Genomic DNA, 22,575 nt, shown 5'->3' on the forward strand with positions numbered 1-22,575 from the left:
AATTCAGTCCCTCGGGGTTTGGATGTGTCTGTGGAGTTTCCATGACCTTTCCTTGTACAAGTTGTGCTGGTTTCCCCAGTATTGTGTACTGTCTCACCCTTCACCCAAGATACCACTTACCTATTGCCTATTTAGTATTTCCCCTCCACCCCTCCCATCCCTGGTAACCAACAAAGATTGTTACTTTTTGTGTGTGAACTTTTTCACCAGTTTTTACAATAGAGGTCTCATACAATATTTGTCCTTTTGTAATTGACTTGTTTCACTCAGCATAATGTGTTGTTATTTTTTTGAATCATTGATTCAGTCCAGGTCAGCCTGAATGAGTGTCCACTATATTTACAATACGGTGCTAGACTCTGCAGGGCATTAGAGATGAATGGAGCTGTCCCTACTTTCAGGGAACTGATATGTAAATAGCCAGTCAGAATACACAGCCAAATGGTGTAGGGGCTCTAACCGAAGAATAAGCACCAGATTTGTGCAGCACGAAGGAAGGGGAAAGTCTTCGCCAGGACTTTGGCATTTGGGCTGAACTGTGAAGGACAAGCAGAATTTTTATAGGTGAAGGAAGGGGCAGGGTTTTCATTTAATTAAATGGGATCAAAATTGGGAATAATTTTGGCAGGTTCTGGAGACATGTTGTAAAAATGGTGCAGTGGTGTCAGAAGTCCTCTAACTTCAGGGGGAGAGAGGAGAATCAAGATCACCATCAGCCCAAGGCTGATCCCTGTGAGGCCAAGGTCAAACATAACCTCCACCTTCCAGTCTCTTTACCAGTTCTTACATCAGCCATTCTTCTCATGTCACTCTCTACTTCTCTGCTGGGTTCGATAATTTGTTGCAATGGCCACGCAGAACTCACAGACCATACTCATGATTATGGGGTTTATTAGGGAAGTAACAGGTTATAATCCAAGATCAGGAATGACTCAGGATAGTTATTCAGTCAGGACAGCTCCTCGGCCATGCCAGCAAGCAGGCCTCTCCTGCAGCCCCTGGGCACTTCGGGCTGGCTTCTGCTCTGCTCTGCTCTGCAAGTGTTACATAACTCTTTAACTCTGCCGATAAGTTCCCAGAGGCACCCTACTCTGTCAGGAAGCCTCCTGCCTGAAGGCATTCAGCTCTCTCCCTCAATGGGTCGGCACACCCACCGTAACCACCTTCCCCTGTGGGCAGGGAAGCCTACTGCACGTCTCCTGGTCCTGCTGCCACTGTTTCTCTGCCGCTGCTTCTCACCGTCCTACACCATCTCCAGTATTGCAACTCTCTCTGTCTCCTGGGTCTAAGAGGTTCTCAGTGCAGGGACCCGGGGTCCAAAGGACGCGTTCGGCTCCCAGCTCTTACTGGTGGTAGTGAGGTCCCCTCTTTCTGCCTCATTTTAAGCCTAGTGGGATGGCAAAACTGACCAATCCCCTCATTAGGGTTCCATACACCTTATTTGCATGGTCCCACCCCCACAAGGGTGCCATGTACCTTATTTGCATTATTAGCAAGCTATCCAATCCCCGTGGTGGTCCACAAATACCTTATTTGCATAGTGCCACCCAGTCATTTTGTAGGAGTCACAAGACCATAGGGAGAAAGGCCATATAAGAGCAACCCATACACTGCACATGTGATTCAGTGTGGCCAGAGTACAGAATAGGACAGAGGTTCTCAAGCTTGCGTGTGCCTGAGAACCCCACCAGGCCACACTCCCAGAGATCTGAATTTGGAGGGTCTGGGGTGGCGTCCAGGAGGGGTATCTAACTAGAGGAGGAGGTCAATCAGGGAGATAACTGGTAAGCTGAGGTCTCAGGGATAAAGGGGTGAAAGGAGAGAGAGGAGCTGCTTACAGGCTGAGTGAACAGCCATTTTGAAGGCCTTGACCTCCACTGGTCCTCTGGTAGTCAAGCATTTTGCAGACTATACTCTTGATAACAGTTATCTTTCTGTTATCAAGAGTGATATCTTTCTCCAAACAACTCCTGGGATTGGCTTCCTGGGTCAGAAGGCTTGGGAACATAGCCTGGGGACAGGTTAGTCAGTTGGCATAACAGTTCACAAAGATAATGTTCTACATCCTAGTTTGGTGAGTAGTGTCTGGGATCTTAAAAACTTGGGAGTGACCATCTAAGATACAGATTGGTCTCTACTCATCTGGAGTAAAAGAGAATGAAGGACATCCAAGATTCAAGGAAGAAACTAGTCCACAGGACTAATAGCCCACATGAACTGCAGCCTCGTCTAACCTAAGACCAAAAGAACCAGACGGTGCCCAGCTACCACTACCGATTGTTCTGACCAGGGACACAGTAGAAGGTCCTCGATAGAGTGAGAGAAAAATGTAGAACAAAACTTATAAATTCTTAAAAAAAAGGCCAGACCTTCTGGACCAGTAGAGACGAGAGAAACCACCAAGACTATCGCCCTAAGATACCCTTTGAACTTGGAATTGAAGCTATTTCTGCAGATTGTCTTTCAGCCAAATAATAGATTGCCTTATAAAATAAACAGTATCACCTGTGAGTAATGTGTACCCTTAAACAAGCAACTATATGAGACCAAACGGTGACATTTACTCAAAAGCACAGGTGAGAAGGCAAGGAGGGGAAGGATAACTAGATCATTGGAAACAGAACAAACAGAATGGAATTAATGAGAATGTTGATGCATTGTGAAAATTGCAACCCATGTCGTGGAACAATTTGTATAAAAATTGTTAAAGGGGAACCTAATTTGCTGTATAAACTTGTCACCTAAAACATGATAAAATGTTATTTTTTTAAAAAGTTATTTTTCTCAGTTTTGATCAGGCCCCTGCCCTGCCTGCTTCAATGAGTTCTCTGTCTGTCAGGAGTCTGGGTGACAAGTAGTAGAACAGTCTGCAGCTAGCTTAAACAGAAAAGGAGTTTGTGGGAAGAGTGTGTAGTGACTGGCCGGAAAAGCTGGAGAGCGGGACTTGGAGAAGGGGCCAGCACCAAGGGAGGCTCGGCAGGGCAGACACCGCTGAGGATGAGCCGGAAGCAGCCTGGTTAGGACCCCACTGCCATGGTGATCTCTAACTGTCCCTGCTTTCCTGTGTCCTTCAAGAGTCCCATCCCAGAGCTGACCATCAGGAAACTGCATCCCACCAAAACTGCTACCCACTGGGGATTCTCCAAAAGGAAGGTCAGGGTGTAGTGAGGGGGCGGGTCAGATAATGGGCAGCAAAACCACATTGGCAAATGTTCACTACCCTTTCTGTGCCTCTTCTTGACTCTGAAAGGCAGGCCTCATGCCCTAGTGACACTAGGCCTTCCCCATCTCCTGCCATCTGCTCCATGACCCTCCACTTAGCCACCTGCAGGACGTTGCCTGGGTGGCCTGCTTTCCCTCTGACTGAGAAAAAAACCTTTCCTCCTTGTAGGCTCCGCCTTCCCTGCCTGCTGGAAGGAGCCGTCCTTCTTCTGCTCTCAGCCCTTCTTTGTGAGGCACTTGTCTGTTGTCACCCTTGCCACCGTGTATGGAGGTGGTTGGATTTCTCTGTCTTCTCTGAGACTGGGAGGTGGGAAGGAGCTCTGTTTGGGTCCCCTCAAGGTGCCTCCTGGATCCTCCGGCTCCCAGCATGGGGCACACAGCATATGCAAGTGAGGAGTATACGTTTGGAGCATGGTTTAGTCATCTGCTCTTCTTAGTCTTAGGGAGATTTAGGGGTGTGGTACCGAGCATAAGGGTAGGATGGTGGCTGTCAGGTCAGGTCTTTTTTGCCTGAATGGCTTAGGGACTAGAAAAGGGTGAGAGCCCCTGCTGTGTAGACTCTGCTGCCAGAAGGGCCACAGTTTCTGTGAAATGGCTTGTGCCTGCCTGTCGTTGTGAAACGGGAGGCCCTCCTCCTGCAGAACAGGATCGAGCAGGATCTCTCTCTTGGAGTCTCACTCTCCACGTCTTGCTCAACTTTCCCATCTCCTGTTTCAGGAGAGCAGCAGAGAGGACAGTATGGTGCAAGGGTGGGGCCAGGTAGACAGCGGGGAAGTACAGGCAAGACCTGGGGTGTTCACGTGGCACATTCATGAACGAAGCCTTTGTTGAGCACCTGCTCAGTGCCAGGCACTATTTGGTGATATCTCTATGGTAATAGTACCATAGGCACTTGGGGTGGCTATGAGCTCAGCAGAGGAACCAGACAGCTTTAAATCTTAGCTCCTCTACTTGCTGAATGGGTGACCTTGGACCAGTTGCTTAACCTCTCTGTGCCTCATTTCCTTGTCTGTAGAATGGAGATGATAATGGCATCTGCCTCAAAGTGTTGTGGAGATTAAATGAGGAAGTCTCTGTAAAGTGCTCAGTAAATGCTAACAGTTTACTATGTCTGTTATGACTACTACTGTTAATTGGGTCGGGTTTTTTCCTCTTAATTATTGTTCTCAAAAACTAGGCTTCACCTCTTTCAAAAAGTGAACATTTCAAAGCAATACATGGAATAAGGTGGACAGCCTTATTTGGGGTGAGGTAAGGGCTGGATGCCTAGGTTCCCTGGCTGGGCAAAGGGTAGGGCCCTTGCTTGGGTGGGAACTCCTGGTGTGGTTGGTTGTTGACCTGACGCGAGGAGGAAGGGCAGCCTCAATGAGGGACCCTGAGAGGGAGCACTCTGCTTCTGGAGCAGGGTGGCTGTGAAAAGAGCATGGGGTTTGGAAGAGGGAGAAGGAGGTTCCCACTTTGCCTGCTGCCCCACCCCCGATACCAGAGCAAGTCACCGCCTCTCCCGACTTGTTTCTAGTGTGTAACCAGTGCCACCAACACCACTTTCTAAGTGCTTTACACATACTAACTCATCCAAAAGAATGCTTGAACCATCTCTACCTCACAGAGTGACTTTGTTGAGAAAGTGCCTACCACGGGGTTAAAAGCAAAACCAACTGAGTGAGAGTGCTAATAAAGTTATTTTCCAGCAAACAAACACGTCTGTATATAATTGCACTATACAAATATACACAAAGATAAGGTAAATTGCTGTAAAAAAAAAATAGCTTTTTAAGCAATGTATTCCAGCAGTTTCCTCATTGTTGTAGCCACTGTGTCAGCCATCTCGTTGAGGGTCTTCTTTTTCGTTGACCCCTCTACTTTACCACACATGATGTCCTTCTCCAGGGACTGGTTCCTCCTGATAACTGTCCAGAGTACATGAGATGAAGTCTCGCTAGCCTCCTGCTAAGGAGCACTCTGGCTGTACTTCTTCCAAGACAGATTTGTTTGTTCTTCTGGCAGTTCGCTGTATATTCAGTATTCTTCGCCAACACCATAATTCAAAGGCAGCAGTTCTTCAGGCTTCCTTATTCATCGTCCAGCTTTCGAATGCATACGAGGCGATTGAGAATACCATGGCTTGGGTCAGGCGCACCTTAGTCCTCAAAGTGCATTTTAACACTTTGAAAGAGGTCTTTTGCAGCAGATTGTGAGCATGGCGCATGACCAGGCAGTGTTTCTTTCTACTGTACGTGGGTTCACTCTGAGTCGGAACTGACTCGACAGCACCTAACAACAACAGCATGTTGTGTAACCATCATCACTCTCCATTTTCAAATGTTTTTCATCCCCCTGAACAGAAACTCAGTACCCCTTAAGGAATAACTCCTCATTTCCCCCTCTCCCTAGCTCCTGGTAATCACTAATAAACTTTTGCTTCTATGAAATGCCAGTTTTTTAAACTACCAGGGTGCTTGGTGCTTGGAGAGTTGTAGGAGAGTGGCAGATTTCGTCCATGTACTTGTGGAGTGGGGACAGTGGTGGGTCAGTGGTAGAATTCTCCCTTTCCGTGTAGGAGACACAGGTTCAGTTCCTGGCTGGTACACCTCATGCTTAGCCACCACTCTTCTGTCAGTGGAGGCTTGCAAGTTTCTGTGATGCTGAACAGGTTTCAGCAGAGCTTCCAGACTAAGACAGACTAGGAAGAAAGGCCTGGTGATCTGCTTCCAAAAATCAGCCCGTGAAAACCCTGTGGATCACAATGGCTTGATCTGCGACTGATCATAGGAATGGTTTAGGACCAGGTGGCACTTCGCTCCCTTGTGCATAAAAAACCATTGCTGTCATGTCGATTCCAACTCAGCCACCCTATAGGATGGAGTAGAACTCTGCCCCGTAGGGTTTCCTAGGCTGTAATCTTTATGAAAGCAGACTGCCACATCTTTCTCCCAGCCTTTCGGTTAGCAGCCAAACATTTGTGCATAGGGTTACCATGAGTCGGGCTGACTTGATGGCAGCTAACAACACTTTTGGAGCACAAGACATAAGAGAAACATCTAAAAATACAACTTACTGTATATAATGTGAAGGAGCCCTGGTGGCGCAGTGGTTAAAAAACTCAGCTGCTAACCAAAAAGTCAGCAGTTTGAACCCACCAGCCACTTAGCTGGAGAAAGATGTGGCAGTCTGCTTCTGTAACAGTTGCAGCCTTGGAAACTCTATGGGCAGTTCTCCTCTCCTATAGGGTCACTATGATTCGACTGCAGTGGATCTGGTTGGTATATGATGTGCCAGAATAAAAATTTCAGAAGTTAAAAACATGCTCTTATATGTCATGAGCATATACCGAACATATCCCAGATTTCTTTGACATTAATGAGGAAACCTGCAAGTTGCCAAAGCTAGCTGGAATGTAAGAAACTGGTTATTTACGTAGGAGAAAAAAGAATGCTGGAATAAATTGCAAATTTAGATACAAAATTGGTTAACGCCTTGCGGTAATAAAACCAAAGACTTTGAGATTATCTTTTCTACTAGAAAAAAAATAATTTGCAATTTAACAATTTTCTATATGTTAACAACTAACTTTGCAGAATCTGGGCCCTCATCAGTAGTAAATAGAAAATCAAACAGTTACATTTCCCTAGAGCGTCAGGCAGGTTAGACAGTGCTGTCTCTCTCTTTCTTGTTTTTTTTTTAATTTCCAAGTTTTGGATTTTTTTTTTTTTTTAACATAAATCACGTTTGGGTTCAAGAGCTGAAAAATGGCTGGATCTCAGGTAGTAAAGAGTCTTTGGTACAAGTAATTGTAAGTTGGTGATGGAATAATTTGGAAAAGGATAGTGAGAATACCAACACAACTGGAAGAATGTAATTGATGTCACTTAATTGTACATGTAAAAACTTTTGAAATGATGTAACTTTGGCTATGTATAGTTTGACCAAAAAAAAAGTGTCCTCCGAGGTCGACAAGGGAGAGTGTTGACATGTCGTGGGGTTGTTCACCAGTGTCATAAAACAATATGTGTACTGACTGTTTAATGAGAAACTATTTGTTCTGTAAACCTTCATCTAATGTACTATATATATATATATATATATATATATATATGTAAAGTAATTGTAAGTTGTTTTGAAGTGGAATTGTGAACTCAAGGCTTGGAGAGAGGGAGAGGGTGGTAAGGAGCACATGGGCGAGGCATGGCAGTCACATGCAGAGAGAGGTTGTCCCCACCACAAAGGCAAGTGAGTGCAGGAAAAGGAGTGGGGGGTTTCCAGGGTGGGGAGGAACGAAGGTGAAGGAGAGTGAAATCCCTTGTGTGGGAGGGAGCAATTGGTAGGAAGCTTTGAAGCTCACGTTTAAGAAATTTGATTGGCTTTGAATGGCTTTTGGACCAACAAGATACTCCAGGAAGGCGATTGTCACCAGGTAGGAGGCTGCGGTGGAAATCAAGGAAGGGTATGACATGGCACAAAGAGATCAATCCGTGATACTGTGTGTGGATGGAGATGCGGCAGGAATGCATAGTAAACTTTTGGCACAGGAAAGAGGAAAGAATACTCAAGGTGGTGCTGAAGGTCACTCTCCTGGTTGAAGCCATGAGAGCTGGCTCAGGTCCAAGGTAGACCAGGGAAGCCAGGACCCTCTTGGGCTACTCCAATACCCGGCCTGAGGACATGGGGGTGAAGAGAGCCAGGGAGTGGAGTGAAGACCATTGAGGATTACTTTGGATTCTCTTTGTGCCTTCTTTTTCTCCTGATTTTTAAACATTTTGTTTTATTATGTAATATTTGATATACATGAAGGAATATATGATGTGTTTGTGTATGTTATGAAACACAAGCATTTGAGAACCTCCCGCCTCCCCACCCAATTTCCCTTTGTGGTTTCTTTGCCAGTAGAAAGCGTTCACTCATCCCTTGCTTGAAATATAGGATGCCTGAGTCACTGGTTTGCTATCCAGTGTCACTCAGCACCTCCTCCAGACTCTCTTTTCCCAGGAAGGTGACCCAGAATTCCCCTGAAGCACAGTGTCCCTGTGTTCCAAGCTTCTTGCAAGTGAATGTGCTTGAGCAGAATGGTTTTAGACACTAGTTTGCCTGTTAAAACTCTCACTGTGTTCCCTACCTTGTTCTTGTGTCGCAGGGCTTCTGTGTTCAAGGGTACAGTTGACAGCCAGGCTCCTTCACTCCCTTGGGTGACTCGAATGGGGTAACTGATGTTTTGGGTCGTGGAGAAACACTGATGATCACAGAAACAAAATGGAAAGCTATCTTACAATCGACCCTTGGGTTTTGTCTTAGTCATCTAGTGCTGCTATAACAGAAATACCACAAGTGGGTGGCTTTAACAAAGAGAAGTGTGTTCTCTCACAGTTTAGGAGGCTACAAATCCGAATTCAGGGTGCCAGCCCCAGGGGAAGGCTTTCTTTCTCTGTCAGCTCTAGGGGAGGGTCCTTCTCATAATAATCTTCCCTAGTCTAGGAGCTTCTCAGCACAGGAATTCTGGGTCCAAAGGACGCATTTTGTTCCTGGCACTACTTTCTTGGTGGTATGAGGTCCCCCTTTCTCTCTGCTCTATTCTCTCTTTTATATCTCAAAAGAGATTGACTCAAGATACAACCTAATCTTGTAGATCGAGTCCTGCGTCATTAACGTAGCTGTCTTTAATCCTACCTCATTAATATCATAGAGGTAGGATTTATAACACAGGAAAATCACGGCAGATGACAGAGTGGTGAACAATCACACAGTACTGGGAATCATGGCCTAGCCAAGTTGACACACATTTGGGGGGACACAACTCAATCCATAACAGGTTTGATACTGGTCTGCATTTGTTTTTGTTTTTTTAAATTGTTGGAAAAAACATCACAGTTGGAGGGGAATAGGATTACCAGTTTGAAACAGTTCTGTACACTCAAGAAAGATTCTACCTGGGAATTGGATCCTGTGTTTACCTCCCCCTGCCCCACTAGTTTCCTTGTGTGGTCCAGCTCATTCCCATCTGCGCACACGCATCACACCAAGCTTATCTCTGTGTTCTTGTGCTTGTTGGGTAAACCTAACATGAAAGATAAAACAAACAAAAAAATAAATGAAGAAAGTTTAGGTGACTATCCCTAATACTCACCTATAATCTTGGGAATAAGGACCTTTTTATGTATAACACAAGCCATGTAATTTCACTACACAATACTGAAACTTTTATACAGTCAGTTCTACTATGACATGACATATGCATTCCTAAAAATCACCGTGCTGTGCAAAACTGCAGTAAAAACCACGGGGCTTATGGGGAAAATGGGGTTAGGTTCACAATACTCAAAAACTTCACTAGTGACCAAAAAAAAAAAAATTAGAAGATAGGAAAAAAATAAAGACTTATTTTTCATAACCAATGGGAACCTAATAAAACAGCACGGTTTTACAGATACGTGTTTACGAAATCTGTAAATACGTCACTTTACCTTGAGAAAGGCCTGAGGTTTGCTTGTGAAGTGGGCAGCGGAAGGCTGCAGCTGTTTGTTATTGTGAAGCAGAGGAAAGAGGGTTGCGTGAAATCAGGTGGAAAGTTGTAACCCCGGATGTCTGAGTGTGGTTCATAGCACAAGCTGTGACTGGACAAGCTGAGAGATGTTTGAGGTGTGTGCGGGTGTGTGTTCTGCATATTCCTTTGTGGCTCATTTCAACTGGGTATGGTTTTCTGCATCTTCTAGTGTTCTCTTAAATCTGTTGCTGTTGAGTGGATTCTGACTCATAGCGACCCCGTAGGACAGAGTAGAACTGCCCCATAGGGTTTCCAAGGGTGTAATCTTCACAGAAGCAGACTGCTACATCTTCTCCCGCAGAGCGGCCGGTGAGTTTGAACCACTGATCTTTTGGCTAGCAGCCGAGTGCCTTAACCACTGCACCACCAGGGCTTCTAGCATATTACACACAAAGATAATAAATATTCAAAACTCATCATTTCCTAATTATTTTACTCTTGAGATTATTTACATCTATCATGTCTGGGAAATCTGTATAACAGTGGCTCAAACAAAACCCATTGCTGTCAAGTCGATTCTGACTCATAGCGACCCTATAGGACAGAGTAGAACTGCCCCCTAGGGTTTGCAGGGCTGTAAATCTTTACGGCAGCAGACTGCCACATCTTTCTCCTGCGGAGGACTGGTGGGTTCTGAACCACCGACCTTTGGGTTGGCAGCTGAGCGCTTTAACCACTGTGCCACCCCATGAAATTCATATTATGCTCAAATTGTTCTCTAATATATCCATCACATTGGAACAAATTTACGTTTTCAAAACAAGAGGTAAAGCAAAACTGTCAAAAACACCATGAATAATACATACTAGCTGATACTAAGTATCAGGCACTGTGCTGTAGACACAACATGAATTGTCTCAACAACCCCATGAGTTAGGTACAATTGTTAGCCACACGTTACAGATGAGAAAACCAACTCAGAAAGTAAAACTTACCCGAGGTTCGAAGGCTGGTTCCTGGCTGCTCTTCATCACTGCACCATTCTTCCTCCTGAACAAACTAAAAGAGAAATAACAAAGGGGGGGACCGCTGGCAAACATGTACGAATGAGCAAATTCCACAATACATGGAAGTTTTTCAAAGCAGTAAGCCCAATAGAAAAGCCCAACAGAAAAATGGACAAAGGTCAAGAGCAGACCATTTATAGAAGAAGAAATATAAATACCAATAAAATTGAAAGGCAAAAAAAAAAAAGACGTTCAGCCTTATTAGTACTCAGTCATACAAGTCAAAACAACTACATGTCGTTTTATTCCGCCATCAGATTGACAGACATAGATGTGGGCTCGATGTGTAGAAATGCGAGTAGCAGCAGAAATTACTACATTTCCAAAGCACACATGCCTGTCGTTTGGCCCAGCCATCTAAAATTGACGTTTAGCCTAAGAAGGTAACCAGATGAGCCACGGCCTCATCTACCCTGAGATAAGAAGAAGTAAGTAGATGGTACCTGGCTACCACCACTGACCCTTCTGACCAGGGTCACAATAGATGGTCTCAGATAGAAGGAGAAAAAGATGTAAACAAAACTCAAGTTCTTTAAAAAGTCTAGACTAACTGGACCAGTTGAGACCAGAGGACTCCCTGAGACTATTACCCTGAGGCACTTTTTAAACCTTGGACTGAGACTGTCCCCTAAGATCACCTTTTAGTGAAATAGCAGAATGGCACACAAAATAAAAGATATTACCTGTAAGAATGATGCACTACTAGAAAACCATCTGTATGAGTCCAAAAGGTCGACATTTAACCCGAAGCAAAGATGAGAAGATAAGGGGGCAGGGAAACTAGAGTACTGAAAATGGAACAACCAGAACGCAGTTAAAGAGAATCTTGACCCTTTGTGAAAAATGTTAACTAATGTCACTGAATAGTATGGGTGGAAATTGTCAAATGGGAACTTAACTAGCTGTGTAAACTTTCACCAAAAACTCAATAAAATATCATTTAAAAAATATGTATATAATCAGATAAGTGGGAAAAGATTTTTGTGTAAGGTTTTTAAAGCGTTTAATAATTCTGAAAATTGAAAAGCAACCAGCCGTCATTACTGAGTGGCTAAACAGATTCTAGTGCATTGATGTGCACTGATATAACACTGTGAGGCTCTCAAGAGGCTGATGCTACATCTCTAATGCTTGACCGTGAAGGCTCTTTGTGGTTTATGAAGCGAAGGGAGCAGGGTACAAAACAGCATCTTCAGCATGATCCCGTTTGTGCAAAACCATTTGCAGGCACATGCCGGCCTGTGTGTGCAGGCAAGCCTTGTAGGAAAAGTCTGCAAGGACACACATCAAAACATTGACCATGGATGTCTCAGGGTGGTGGAATTGCTGGATGATTTTTACTTTTTGTTCTTTTCGTTGAACTATTTTCTGAATTTTTCAATAGTAAATATGTTACTTTTATGATTTTTAAAAGGAAAGGTATTTTAAAACATTGTCTAACGCAAAGTAGCTAATAAATACAAAATATAAGAATAAATGACCTTTGTCAAATAGTTCTCCCAGTTTTGAGACACTGTTGCCCCACTTGGGTGCCTCAGATTCCCTGGCGAGAATCAGTCAGACCAGACTGCAGGTTGCCTCACTCTCCGGTAGATGCTGCGAGGCTGAACCAGGCAGAGTGATTTGTCTTGCCTCCCGGAACGTGTGGACTTGGGGCTCTTGGGTGGGGGCTCAAGGTTGATTGCAGTGGCCGGAGCCTTTAATTTTGGTTGCTTGCTTTTAAAGAGACCAAAACTCAAGTGTTGTTTCTTGGGGCTTGGCCCACTCTATGAAATAACTTAAGCCTCAGTTTAAGAAGCCGTTAAAAACAGGAACGTGGCTTGGTGCAGGAAGGTGGCCACCAGGAGCCCTCTTGCGAGGCCAGCTGGGGTTGGCAGGCCTGGGGGTGGCTGCCTCGCTCCCAGGAGGCCTGCCTCTGGCCTCAGCTCCGTGGGCTGCGCCTCATCGTGCAGGAACCAGGGCTTCATTTTCAAGGCTCCATCAAACCCATGCCTTCTCCCGGGCCTGCCTTTTTCTGGGTTCCATGGCTCTCTCTGGAAATGAGAGCCTGTGTAATTGCAGAATACGAATGATCGGAGCAGGGAACAGCAAGGAGACAGTCGTTAGAACGCTCTCACGTGGCGTAGCTCGGAGTTACAGTGCACAGCTGCGCCAGGGCGTGTCTCTGTTACTGCAGACCAGATGGGGTCCCAGAGAGGACACCGTGGGGAGCAATCCCACCATGCACACCCTGTGGAACAGAGGCTCAAAGAGCCTCTTCCTTCAAATGCTCTGTCTTAATGGCCACTCAGCACCCCTCAGCCCAGTACCCGGCTGCCTGGAGATAGCTCCATTGCAGCTTTTTGTGCGTGGGCTGAAAAGGATCTTTATTTTATTTTTTCAATTTAAGCAGTCCTGTTCCATCTGCCTACACTCTCTTAGCCTGCTTTGTGAGATAAGCTTTGTGACCTCTGCAGGTTACTTCACCACGCTGAGCCCATGTCTTCCCCACAGAAGGTTCTCGAGAGCACTCAACGAGATAAGATTTAAGTGTAGCAAAGTGCCCTTGTAGTGGGTGCTCTAGAAGTACCACTAATAGGGACCCTTATAAGGGCCTGCCCTCAGCAAGCACTTGGCATAAATTATTTTATTAATCCTCATGACAAAGAGGCCAAGTAAGTATTCTCCAGGCAGCCTTGTGTGGTCAGGAAACCGAGGTGTAGGGAGACGTAACTGACCCCATTCTCACAGCTAGTTAGATGGCCTCGAGACACACCCAGGCCCACCTGGCACCAAAGCCTATGCCCGTCTACGGGGCTACCCTGGCCTCGTTTGCCTTCTGACCTCCTTAGCTTTCCGTGGATTCAAAAAATGGAAGTAGCCAGTGTGTGAATTCTGGCTCACAAAGCAGACCTCTGTTGATTTCCCAGAGATTTGGGATCTTTTGGGAATTCTGGAAGACTCGACCAATTATTACTCTGAATCATTTTCATAAGGCTTCTTATAATCTTGTGTTGTACTTGGAATGTCAGCATTGAATTGTGTTTTGTTTAAATTTTGTGCAGAGTTTGAGGACAGTTTGTAGCTTAAATCACGTACGAGGAGTTGGAATTGGTTGGTACGAGTATCTGAGGCAATCTGCCCATTTCTCCCTCCCACACACAACAGGCTAGGTAAGGACAGAGCAGAGTGTCAAGGTGTTAAAAAATAGTACCAGAGTGTAGTCGTTTAAGCTTGTGAGATGCTGTTTTGTCCAGCGGGTTGAACTGATCAAAATTTAAGGTGCGGAAATGCTAAGCTCTAGTTACTCTACGTGGAGGTCACACTAGAAACCCCCAGGAGCTTTCTGCTTGCCTGACATACAGTCTTCAGACCTCTCTCTCTCTCTGTCTCTCTCCCCCCTATGGCCTTCAGGTTCGTAGGGGAGGGTGTCACAGTCCAGGAGCAAGCAGTAGCTTCTTGGGAGTACGCTGGGGAGAAAAGGGGAGGTTGAGAGTTGTAAGCCTGAAAACACCTGGGACTAAGTTGAGGACCTAGACTGCTAATGGGGACCAGCCCTAAGAAGAGGATGGTGTCGTGAGAGATGAGTTGTTAGTGGTGGGTTAAGTTGGGTTTTGGTAAACCACTGGGAGGATAGACCAGGGAAGAGGCTTTTGCAGACTCGGAAGCAGGCTTAGAGGCCATTTGGGCCAGGAAGGCGGGGGTTCTGGGTACCCAGAGCCTGATCTAGAAGGGAGGGCCTCCAGGTAGACAGATTCCTTGGCCACACAGACTTCTTGCACAGCCAGAGGAGGACCAGAGGGGCCTTCCAGGGGCGGTGCCCAGGCCAGTTGCCCTGCCCATCCACTGGTACAGCGTGGTGCGGAAGAACACAAGGCTGGAAGCAGAGAACTAGCGCTGATCCTGACTGTGCCCTGACCTTGCCCAAGTTATTTCCCTGTTCTGGATTTCATATATGATCTTTATATGAAAGATCTATGATCTGTCCATTTTTTTTCTACCCCTAAAGATCCATGACCCAAGGGCCAGCAACTTCATTGTCCCTGAGTGTCCCTGAGGCACTGAGGGTGCCTGGGGCTATACCCATGGGGCTTAACACCACTGATGGAGACGGCCCAGGGCCACTGAGGGTGAGGAGGAGAGGCTGCTTGGGGCTGGGAGAGGCGGGTCTGCCCTGGGGGCACTGCTGAGAGTGGAGGTGGCCTCACAGCTCCAAGACCCTGGTATAGTGATTGCCCACTCTCTGCCTCAGTGCCCCCAGCTGTAAAATGGGGCCAGCAATACCCTCCATGAAGCAACACCTACCTGGTACAGAAATAGCACCCATTATCACTGATAAAATCAATCAGGAAAGTGCATAGAAAGGGCTCGGAGGTGAGGGAGAGGAGAGGAAAGAACATCAAACAGAGGAAATCCTGTCCCTTTGTCCCAGGGCCCTTGATTGGCCGTTCTTGACCCAGGTGACCTCTACCCGAGAGGGCGCTGAGGACTTCCTGACCCATTTCTGGCATGGTCTTGGGAAGGCTGTTGGACTTTCATGCCATGGTTTCTTAGGCAAATTTGAAAGTTAGTAGATACTTTGGATGGCAATAAAAGTCCCCTTTTCGTTTGTTCACAGAGATGCTGCAGTTTGTCAGCAATCAAGTGGGAGAATTCCCGGACTTGTTTTCCGAGCAGCTGTGTAGCTCCTTCCCTGCTGGCGGTGGAAGTTCCAATGGCAGCAGCGGCAGCAGCAGTGGCGGGGGCAGTGGCAGTGGAGCCGTGGACCACTCAATGCAGCGGTCATTCAGCCAGGTCCCCTTGCCTTCCTTCTCTCCCTCGGCCGCCTCCCCCCAGGCTCCTGCCCTGCAGGTCAAGGTTCCCCCTACCACGGTCCCCACTCCCCCGAGGGCCACTCCTGTTCTTCAGCCCCGCCCGCAGCCCCAGCCTCAACCCCAAGCTCAGCTACAGCAACAGACAGTGATGATCACCCCGACATTCAGCACCGCCCCCCAGACGAGGATCATCCAGCAGCCTCTGATCTACCAGAATGCAGCTACCAGCTTTCAAGGTGACTCCCAAGTCAGGTGTGAGGGAGACTGGCTGGTGGAAACATTTGTGTGCCAGTTTTCAGACACTTACTAGGCAGGCTGTAAATAGCCCTGTCGTGTTGGGGGTACAGACCTCATCACCTGGGCCCTGTCTGAATGAGTCTAATAACTAGCGGTGAGAACGGTGGTACAGGAATGTTTCACATTCTGCCTCTTCAAACCGTGCCTTCCTCCGTGACACTCAGTCAAAGACGCCGGCAAGCATAGTAGACGGAGGGTCATCCTGGTAACTGGAGGGTGAGGCTTGAAAAAAAGTAGGCTCAAAACTTGCCCACCTTTTTGCTGAGTCAGCAGCCCATTCTCAGCACCCATAGTCGTGAACCATTCATTCTGTAGACATCTGAGCACTCACGCTGGAGACACGTTCAAGCTGTAGTCTAGGTGCTCCATCTGAGTAGCAGGCCTCCCAGTGGCCCTCAGGGTGTGCTGAGTGAGCGGGTGGCTGACAGAGGCTCGCTCTCTGCGTGGACCTGTACTCCAGTGCCTCTTTGTTGTTTCCCTCTGAGCTGGGGGAGCCCGGGGTGGAGCTGGTATTGCTCTGAATTTCAGAGTCCGACGGAGCTCCGCAGTAGTCTTCGAGGATTCTGGGGTGCGCGGGGAGTGAGACAGCCTTCCCAAAGTACACTTTGTACCCAGACAGGACTGAGGCAGGGAAGCCCCAGGCACTGTTGACTCAGAACATCAGTGGCCCACCCGCTGGGAGCAGTCATTTGCTGATAAGCTTCCCTCGCCCCCCTCCCCAGCTTGCAGAGTAATGAAATCATTTGTACTCGTTCCCTCAGAGATGGATGCAGCCCTTCGGGGATATTCTTGGTATCTAGACCAGCTTGTAAATGGCCATGTGCATCTTCTCAGCAGTAGGTGGGGGTTGGACTCCAGAGGCAACCCACCCTCCGGTTAATGCTGCTATGACAGGGACGACGCACTCCTGGGCCGCGTGACTTTTTCTCCTCTTCTCCCAAGTCCTTCAGCCTCAAGTCCAAAGCCTGGTGACGTCCTCCCAGGTGCAGCCGGTCGCCATCCAGCAGCAGGTGCAGACGGTCCAGGCCCAGCGGGTGCTGACGCAGACGGCCAATGGCACACTGCAGACCCTGGCCCCTGCCACGGTGCAGACGGTGGCCGCTCCCCAGGTGCAGCAGGTCCCGGTAGGTGTTTGGCAGGGATTCAAGGAGGCACAGGTTGGGGCTGTTGGCGGGTCCCTAATTGAAGATGTGGTCCACGTCTACGAAGGACCAGCCACAGTGTACAAGGAACGGCTCCTCAGGCTGGCTAGGAGCACTGGGCCCTAGGGTGCACAGTGAGCACTGGGTCTAGAGACCCAGTCACGTCGGCACTCTACGCGGGCGCTCGCACGCACTGGGTGAGTGAGGTTGTCAACTGTTTACACACAAACGGGCAAAGACAGCTTGTATAAGACATCGATGGGACATTATAGATACAACAGGAAAGAAATGGGCCAAAATGTTATCTTTCAGTTGATTTTCTTCTTTATAATTTTCCCTTTTCCATATTTTCTACAGTGGATGCTGAGCATGTATTACTCTTACAATCTGAGAAAAAATTAAGTCTTGTATCATAGTGGACTGTATTTGCTTACTAGACAAAGTCATTTATCTTAAAACAAAATAAATCACCACCACCACTACCCACCCCCACCACCTAGGTGTGTCATCCTTGTACCTCAGCCAGGTGCCCGGCTTTCCTTAGCGTGTCTGTCCAGAATCAGATGTCTCTCCCTTCCCCTCCGCCAGCCTGTCCCACTCGGCCTCTTGGTCACTCTCCTTGGAGACTTTCAGCCTAAAACCCAGAACCTTCTTCAGCTATACCTTCTTCTGCCCCTCACCCCAGAATCCAAGTTGTTCAAAATAGACAGCTCTAGAAAATGGGCTTCTGTGAGTTTTCCTGTTATTTTTTTTTTTATTCTGTTTCATGAAAATTATCTTTTCTTATTCTTTCTTGGAACATCTGTGCAGTAAAAAACAAATACAAAATAGAAAGATAACCTGACCTTCCTTTCCCTTTTCTTCCTCCCCGTCCAGGTCCTGGTACAGCCTCAGATCATCAAGACAGATTCCCTTGTTTTGACCACACTGAAGACAGATGGTAGCCCCGTCATGGCTGCGGTCCAGAACCCGGCCCTCACCGCCCTCACCACCCCCATCCAGACAGCTGCTCTGCAAGTACCAGTAAGAGCAGCCTGCCCCCCGGCCTCCTCTCGCCTCCTTTCTAGAGGTGCTAGGCCCTGGGAGGGTCACAGAGTCTCTGTGTGCTGAGTGGGTATCTTCTGTGCTAAAGACTTTGTCAGTCACATTGCAAATGTCACCACCCCTCTTTAATATTTTTTTCTTTGAAAAGTACCACCAATGTGTGTTATATGGTAGTACTGGGGCCCATACAGAGCTCTGGTGGCGCGGTGGTTAGGTGTTTGGCTGCTAACTAAAAGGTCGGCAGTTCAAATCGACCAGCTGCTCCCTGGAAACCCTGTGAGCAGTTCTACTCTGTGCTATAAGGTCACTATGAGTCGGAATCGACTCAACAACAGTGGGTTTGGGTTTGGGGGCTCACACAGGGAGGGGAGAACAGCAGAGGAGCCCCAGTTCCTGGGCAGCAGCTCTGCCCAGGGCCACCTGCCTCTTAGGTCCTGCTGGTGGAGGTTTGGCTTCTGAAGGACACAAGGGCCACCAGGCAGGGAGGAGCTCCAAGGTGAGGGACACAGGAGGCACCCTGTCCTTCAGGTGTGGGCTTTCTGCTACTCTCAGTCTCCTAAGGCAAGAGAGTCTGATAGAAAAAAATAAACCAAACCCCTTGCGGACGAGTCAGTTCCAACTCAGCAACCCTGTAGGTAGAAGAAAAGGAAGTTCAGATTTGAAAATACTAGCTTTGTTCAGAAAAGCCCAAATCTAGATACAACCCAAAGGTCTATTAGCAGGAGAAAAGATAAATTATGATAGATTCATACAATGAAATTATGCCCAGCAGTAAGTAAGAGAACTATTCATACATACAATAGGAATGTACTTCAGAAGTAGTATGTTGAGCGATAGAAGAAGCCCATCACAAAAGAGTTTTGTGCTAATGATTCCATTTCTATGACGTTCAAAAAGAGGCAAAATTAAGCTATAGTAACAGAGGCCAGAGCAGTGCTTACGGGGTGTGGGGGCAGGTATTGGCTGGCAAGGGGCATGAGAGAACTTTCTGAGGGGATGGAAATGGTCTCTAACGTACACTGGGCGGTTACACAGGTGTATACCTACATAAAAACTCAACAAGCTGCACCCTTAGGATTTGTGTATTTTTATTATGTGTAAATTATTTCCTGATGACTAGTGATGATGAGCACTTTTTATTTATTGGCCGTTTGGATATTGAAGCCATTTTTTTGAAGAAAATAAAACTAAAAATTAGTAAAAAGGGAAACAAAAAGAGGGGAAAGCAGGGTTGAGGAGAAAAAAGGGGGTAACCTGTGTGGTTGGCTGGTTTATTTAATAAAATTGCTTGGATTGAGAGCGTCTGCCCTGAGTGTTTTGGTGGCCAGATTGTATAAGGAAATGCAGTAAGTTCCTTGATTGTCACCTGAGAGGAAAAATGTGTCAGATACCAGGAGAAAGTGTCCTGGTGCCTGAGGCACACTGTGTATGGCCGAGAGGTGGTTAACAGTTTGACAGCAAAGCAGAAGTCATGTGACTTGTTTCTGGCACCCCTCCATCAAAGTTGAAGACATATTTAGATGTTCACCCTATTGTGTTGTAATTTACTGACAGCAGTTCTGGAAGGGAGCTAGTGGCTGAGGTTCTGTGGTGGCCCCTGAGGCTTCTTGGGGACTGACTTAACTAACCTGGAAGGGTCTCAGGCTGCATGAAGCATTGCCAAGTGATGCCACGTGGCCAGGGGCCAGCAGGTTTATGTCGTGAGATTGCTTTGCTCAGACCACTGAAGGTGTGATTCTGTCCCTGTACCTGTTCTAGACCCTGGTGGGCAGCAATGGGACCATTCTGACCACAATGCCTGTGATGATGGGGCAGGAGAAAGTGCCCATTAAGCAGGTACCTGGGGGAATCAAGCAGCTGGAGCCCCCCAAAGAAGGAGAAAGGCGGACAACACACAACATCATTGAGAAGCGGTATCGCTCCTCCATTAACGACAAAATCATAGAGTTAAAGGACCTAGTCATGGGGACAGATGCCAAGGTAGGTGCCAAGCAAAATGGTGCCTCACGCCCCACCCTCTCCCTGCTACCTGTCTTTGCCGTGGGGTTTAGGAAAGATGGAACACATTCCAGGCCTGAGTTTAGTGAATGCAAGGAGTTAGAGGTGCTTTCTTATTAAAGCATCTTGGCACTTGTCAAGATTATAAAACATTAACCAACGTGAGGGAACTGTTGAGGGTTGAAAGGGTAGTGACCTGCCTCGACCTTTGTAAAAATGGTGTGAAGGAGGCATCTGAGCTCCTCCTAACCTTGCAAGGGGAAAGAAAATCATTATCAGCTTCAGCAGCCCAAGGCTGATTGCTGTGAGGTGGAGGTCAGACATACCTCCACTCTCCAAACTTTTTACCAGTTCTGATACTAGCCATCCCTCCCATGCACTGTCTGCTTCTCTTCTGGGTTCAATAATTCATTGCAACGGATGACCACACAGAACTCACAGACCATACTCACAGTTATGAGGTTTATTAGCGAAGTAACAGGTTACAATTCAGTATATAGGTCATCTGATGAGGACAGCTTCTTAGCCGTGCCCACAGGTAGGCCTCTGCCTGGCCCTTGGCCTCTCGGCCCCTCGGCCCAGCCCCTGCCCTGCTCAGGGAAGTGTTACAAAACTCTTTGAGTCCACCAATAAGTGCCTGGGGGCACCCTATCCCACCAGTAAGCCTCGACCCAAAGGCGCTCAGCTTTCTCACTAGGGTCAGGGAGCCTAGTTCCACCACGTGCCCAGAGGCACCCCACTCTGCCAGCAGGCCTCCTGCCCAAAGGCACTGAGTTTCTCGCTTAATCGGCTGGGAAGCTCACTGTGCCATCTCCTGCCAGTCTCCTGGTTCTTCTGCCTCTGCTTCTTGCTGTCTTGCCGTCTGTGGTATTACAGCTCTTTGACTCTGTCTCCTGGGTCTAGGAGGGTCTCAGCGCAGGGATTCCAGATCCAAAGAAGATGCTCCGCTCACATCTCTTTGTCTTGGTGGTAGTCAGGTCTCCCCTGTCCACCTCTGGGATGGCTCATTTTAAGTCTAGCAGGGTAGCAAAACTGACCAGTCCCCTTTTTAGGGTTCCATATACCTTATCTTCATGGTCCCACCCCTACAAGGGTGCCATGCACCTTATTTGCCTAGTTCCACCCAGTCATTTAATGATAGTTACAAGACTGTGGTTAGAAGGGCCATGTTAAGTAATCAACTGCACTGCAACCTTTGACTCTGCAGGTGTTACGGGCCCCAGTGTCACAGGCAGAGACAGACAGCTGCCACACACCCGGAGCCAGGTGCAGGACTGTGTATACCTTGGAGTCAGCTGATGGCATTGCTGGCATATTTTCAGTTGTGTTCAGGAGTGGCTATTTGTACCTTTTAGGGAAGAGAGAGAGAAAGTGGAGATTGGGTCTTTAACCAATAGCAATAGAAGAAATTGATTTTCCACATATTTTTGGTATTTTTATCTCTTATCTGTTTATCTAGGATATTTTACCTCTTACCTGTTTACCTTGTCCCCTATTTTGAAAAAGAATTTTATTATTTTCCTTGTAGCCTACTGATCTTAAAGGTACTAACGAACCTTTACTTAAGGTAACCATCCAAGAATGTTCTGATGTTTTGTTAGTCCTTTGTTTCCTTTAAGTTTGTTTTGGAAACAGTGTTATCATAAGAAATGGGGATGATGGCTAATGTTTGTTTATCGAGTGTCACTACATGTGGATTGTCTCATTAGCCCTCACTGCAGGCCTGCGAGCCACACCCTCTCATTCTCCCCATTTTAAGGGGGAGGAGGTGAGGTTCAGAGATATCAAGTAACTTGTCCTGGGTAGCAGAGCCTCCCACTCCAGCACCAGGCTGCCAACCCCAAGCTCTTCCTGGGCGGCAGGCTCTGCGCTCAGCAGTGACCTTACTTGGTTTTCGCCTGTCTCCGTTCCCAGATGCACAAGTCTGGCGTTCTGAGGAAGGCCATTGATTACATCAAATACTTGCAGCAGGTCAATCATAAACTGCGCCAGGAAAACATGGTGCTGAAGCTGGCAAATCAGAGAAACAGTGAGTGAGCTCATCGAGGCAAGGGCTCCAGCCTGTCACTTATGGGAGAGCCCCATGCTGGGCACTGTGGCGGGCCCACAGACATGCACGGGACCCTTGGGGTGAAGCGGGGGGGGGGGGGCGGTACCACGTGCCCCTGGCCCAGGTGGGACTCTGTAAAAACAGACCGTTTACCAGGTGGGGTTTCTTTGCAGAGCTCCTGAAGGGCATCGACCTAGGCAGCCTGGTGGACAATGACATGGACCTGAAGATTGATGACTTTAATCAGAACGTCCTCCTGATGTCGCCCCCAGCCTCAGACTCGGGATCCCAGGCCGGCTTCTCTCCATACTCCATCGACTCTGAGCCAGGAAGTCCTCTGTTGGATGATGCAAAGGTATGGGCTTTTGAAAGCCCTGGCCCCCGGCCTCTCTCCATCTCTGAGAAAACAGTGTGGAGGCCACAGAACGGGCTGAGACCGGGCTCAGTGGACCTGGGCTGGAGAGGAGCAGGAGTTCTGTGAAGTGAG

The 22,575-nt window shown here is 47.4% G+C and overlaps 1 protein-coding gene across 1 annotated transcript in view; it reads left to right on the forward strand.

Annotated features, from left to right (window-relative positions):
- Positions 1-22,575, forward strand: part of SREBF2 (sterol regulatory element binding transcription factor 2) — a 63,787-nt gene that overhangs the window by 13,562 nt on the left and 27,650 nt on the right. The window contains exons 2-7 of the mRNA XM_004379974.3: positions 15,362-15,793; positions 16,797-16,978; positions 17,873-18,019; positions 19,799-20,020; positions 21,953-22,067; positions 22,262-22,443. Of these exons, the coding sequence (XP_004380031.1) occupies positions 15,362-15,793; positions 16,797-16,978; positions 17,873-18,019; positions 19,799-20,020; positions 21,953-22,067; positions 22,262-22,443 (1,280 nt within the window). The remainder of the gene's footprint in view (positions 1-15,361; positions 15,794-16,796; positions 16,979-17,872; positions 18,020-19,798; positions 20,021-21,952; positions 22,068-22,261; positions 22,444-22,575) is intronic.

Source organism: Trichechus manatus, unplaced genomic scaffold (assembly GCF_000243295.1).
Source record: "Trichechus manatus latirostris isolate Lorelei unplaced genomic scaffold, TriManLat1.0 scaffold00069, whole genome shotgun sequence".
NCBI lineage: Eukaryota > Metazoa > Chordata > Mammalia > Sirenia > Trichechidae > Trichechus > Trichechus manatus.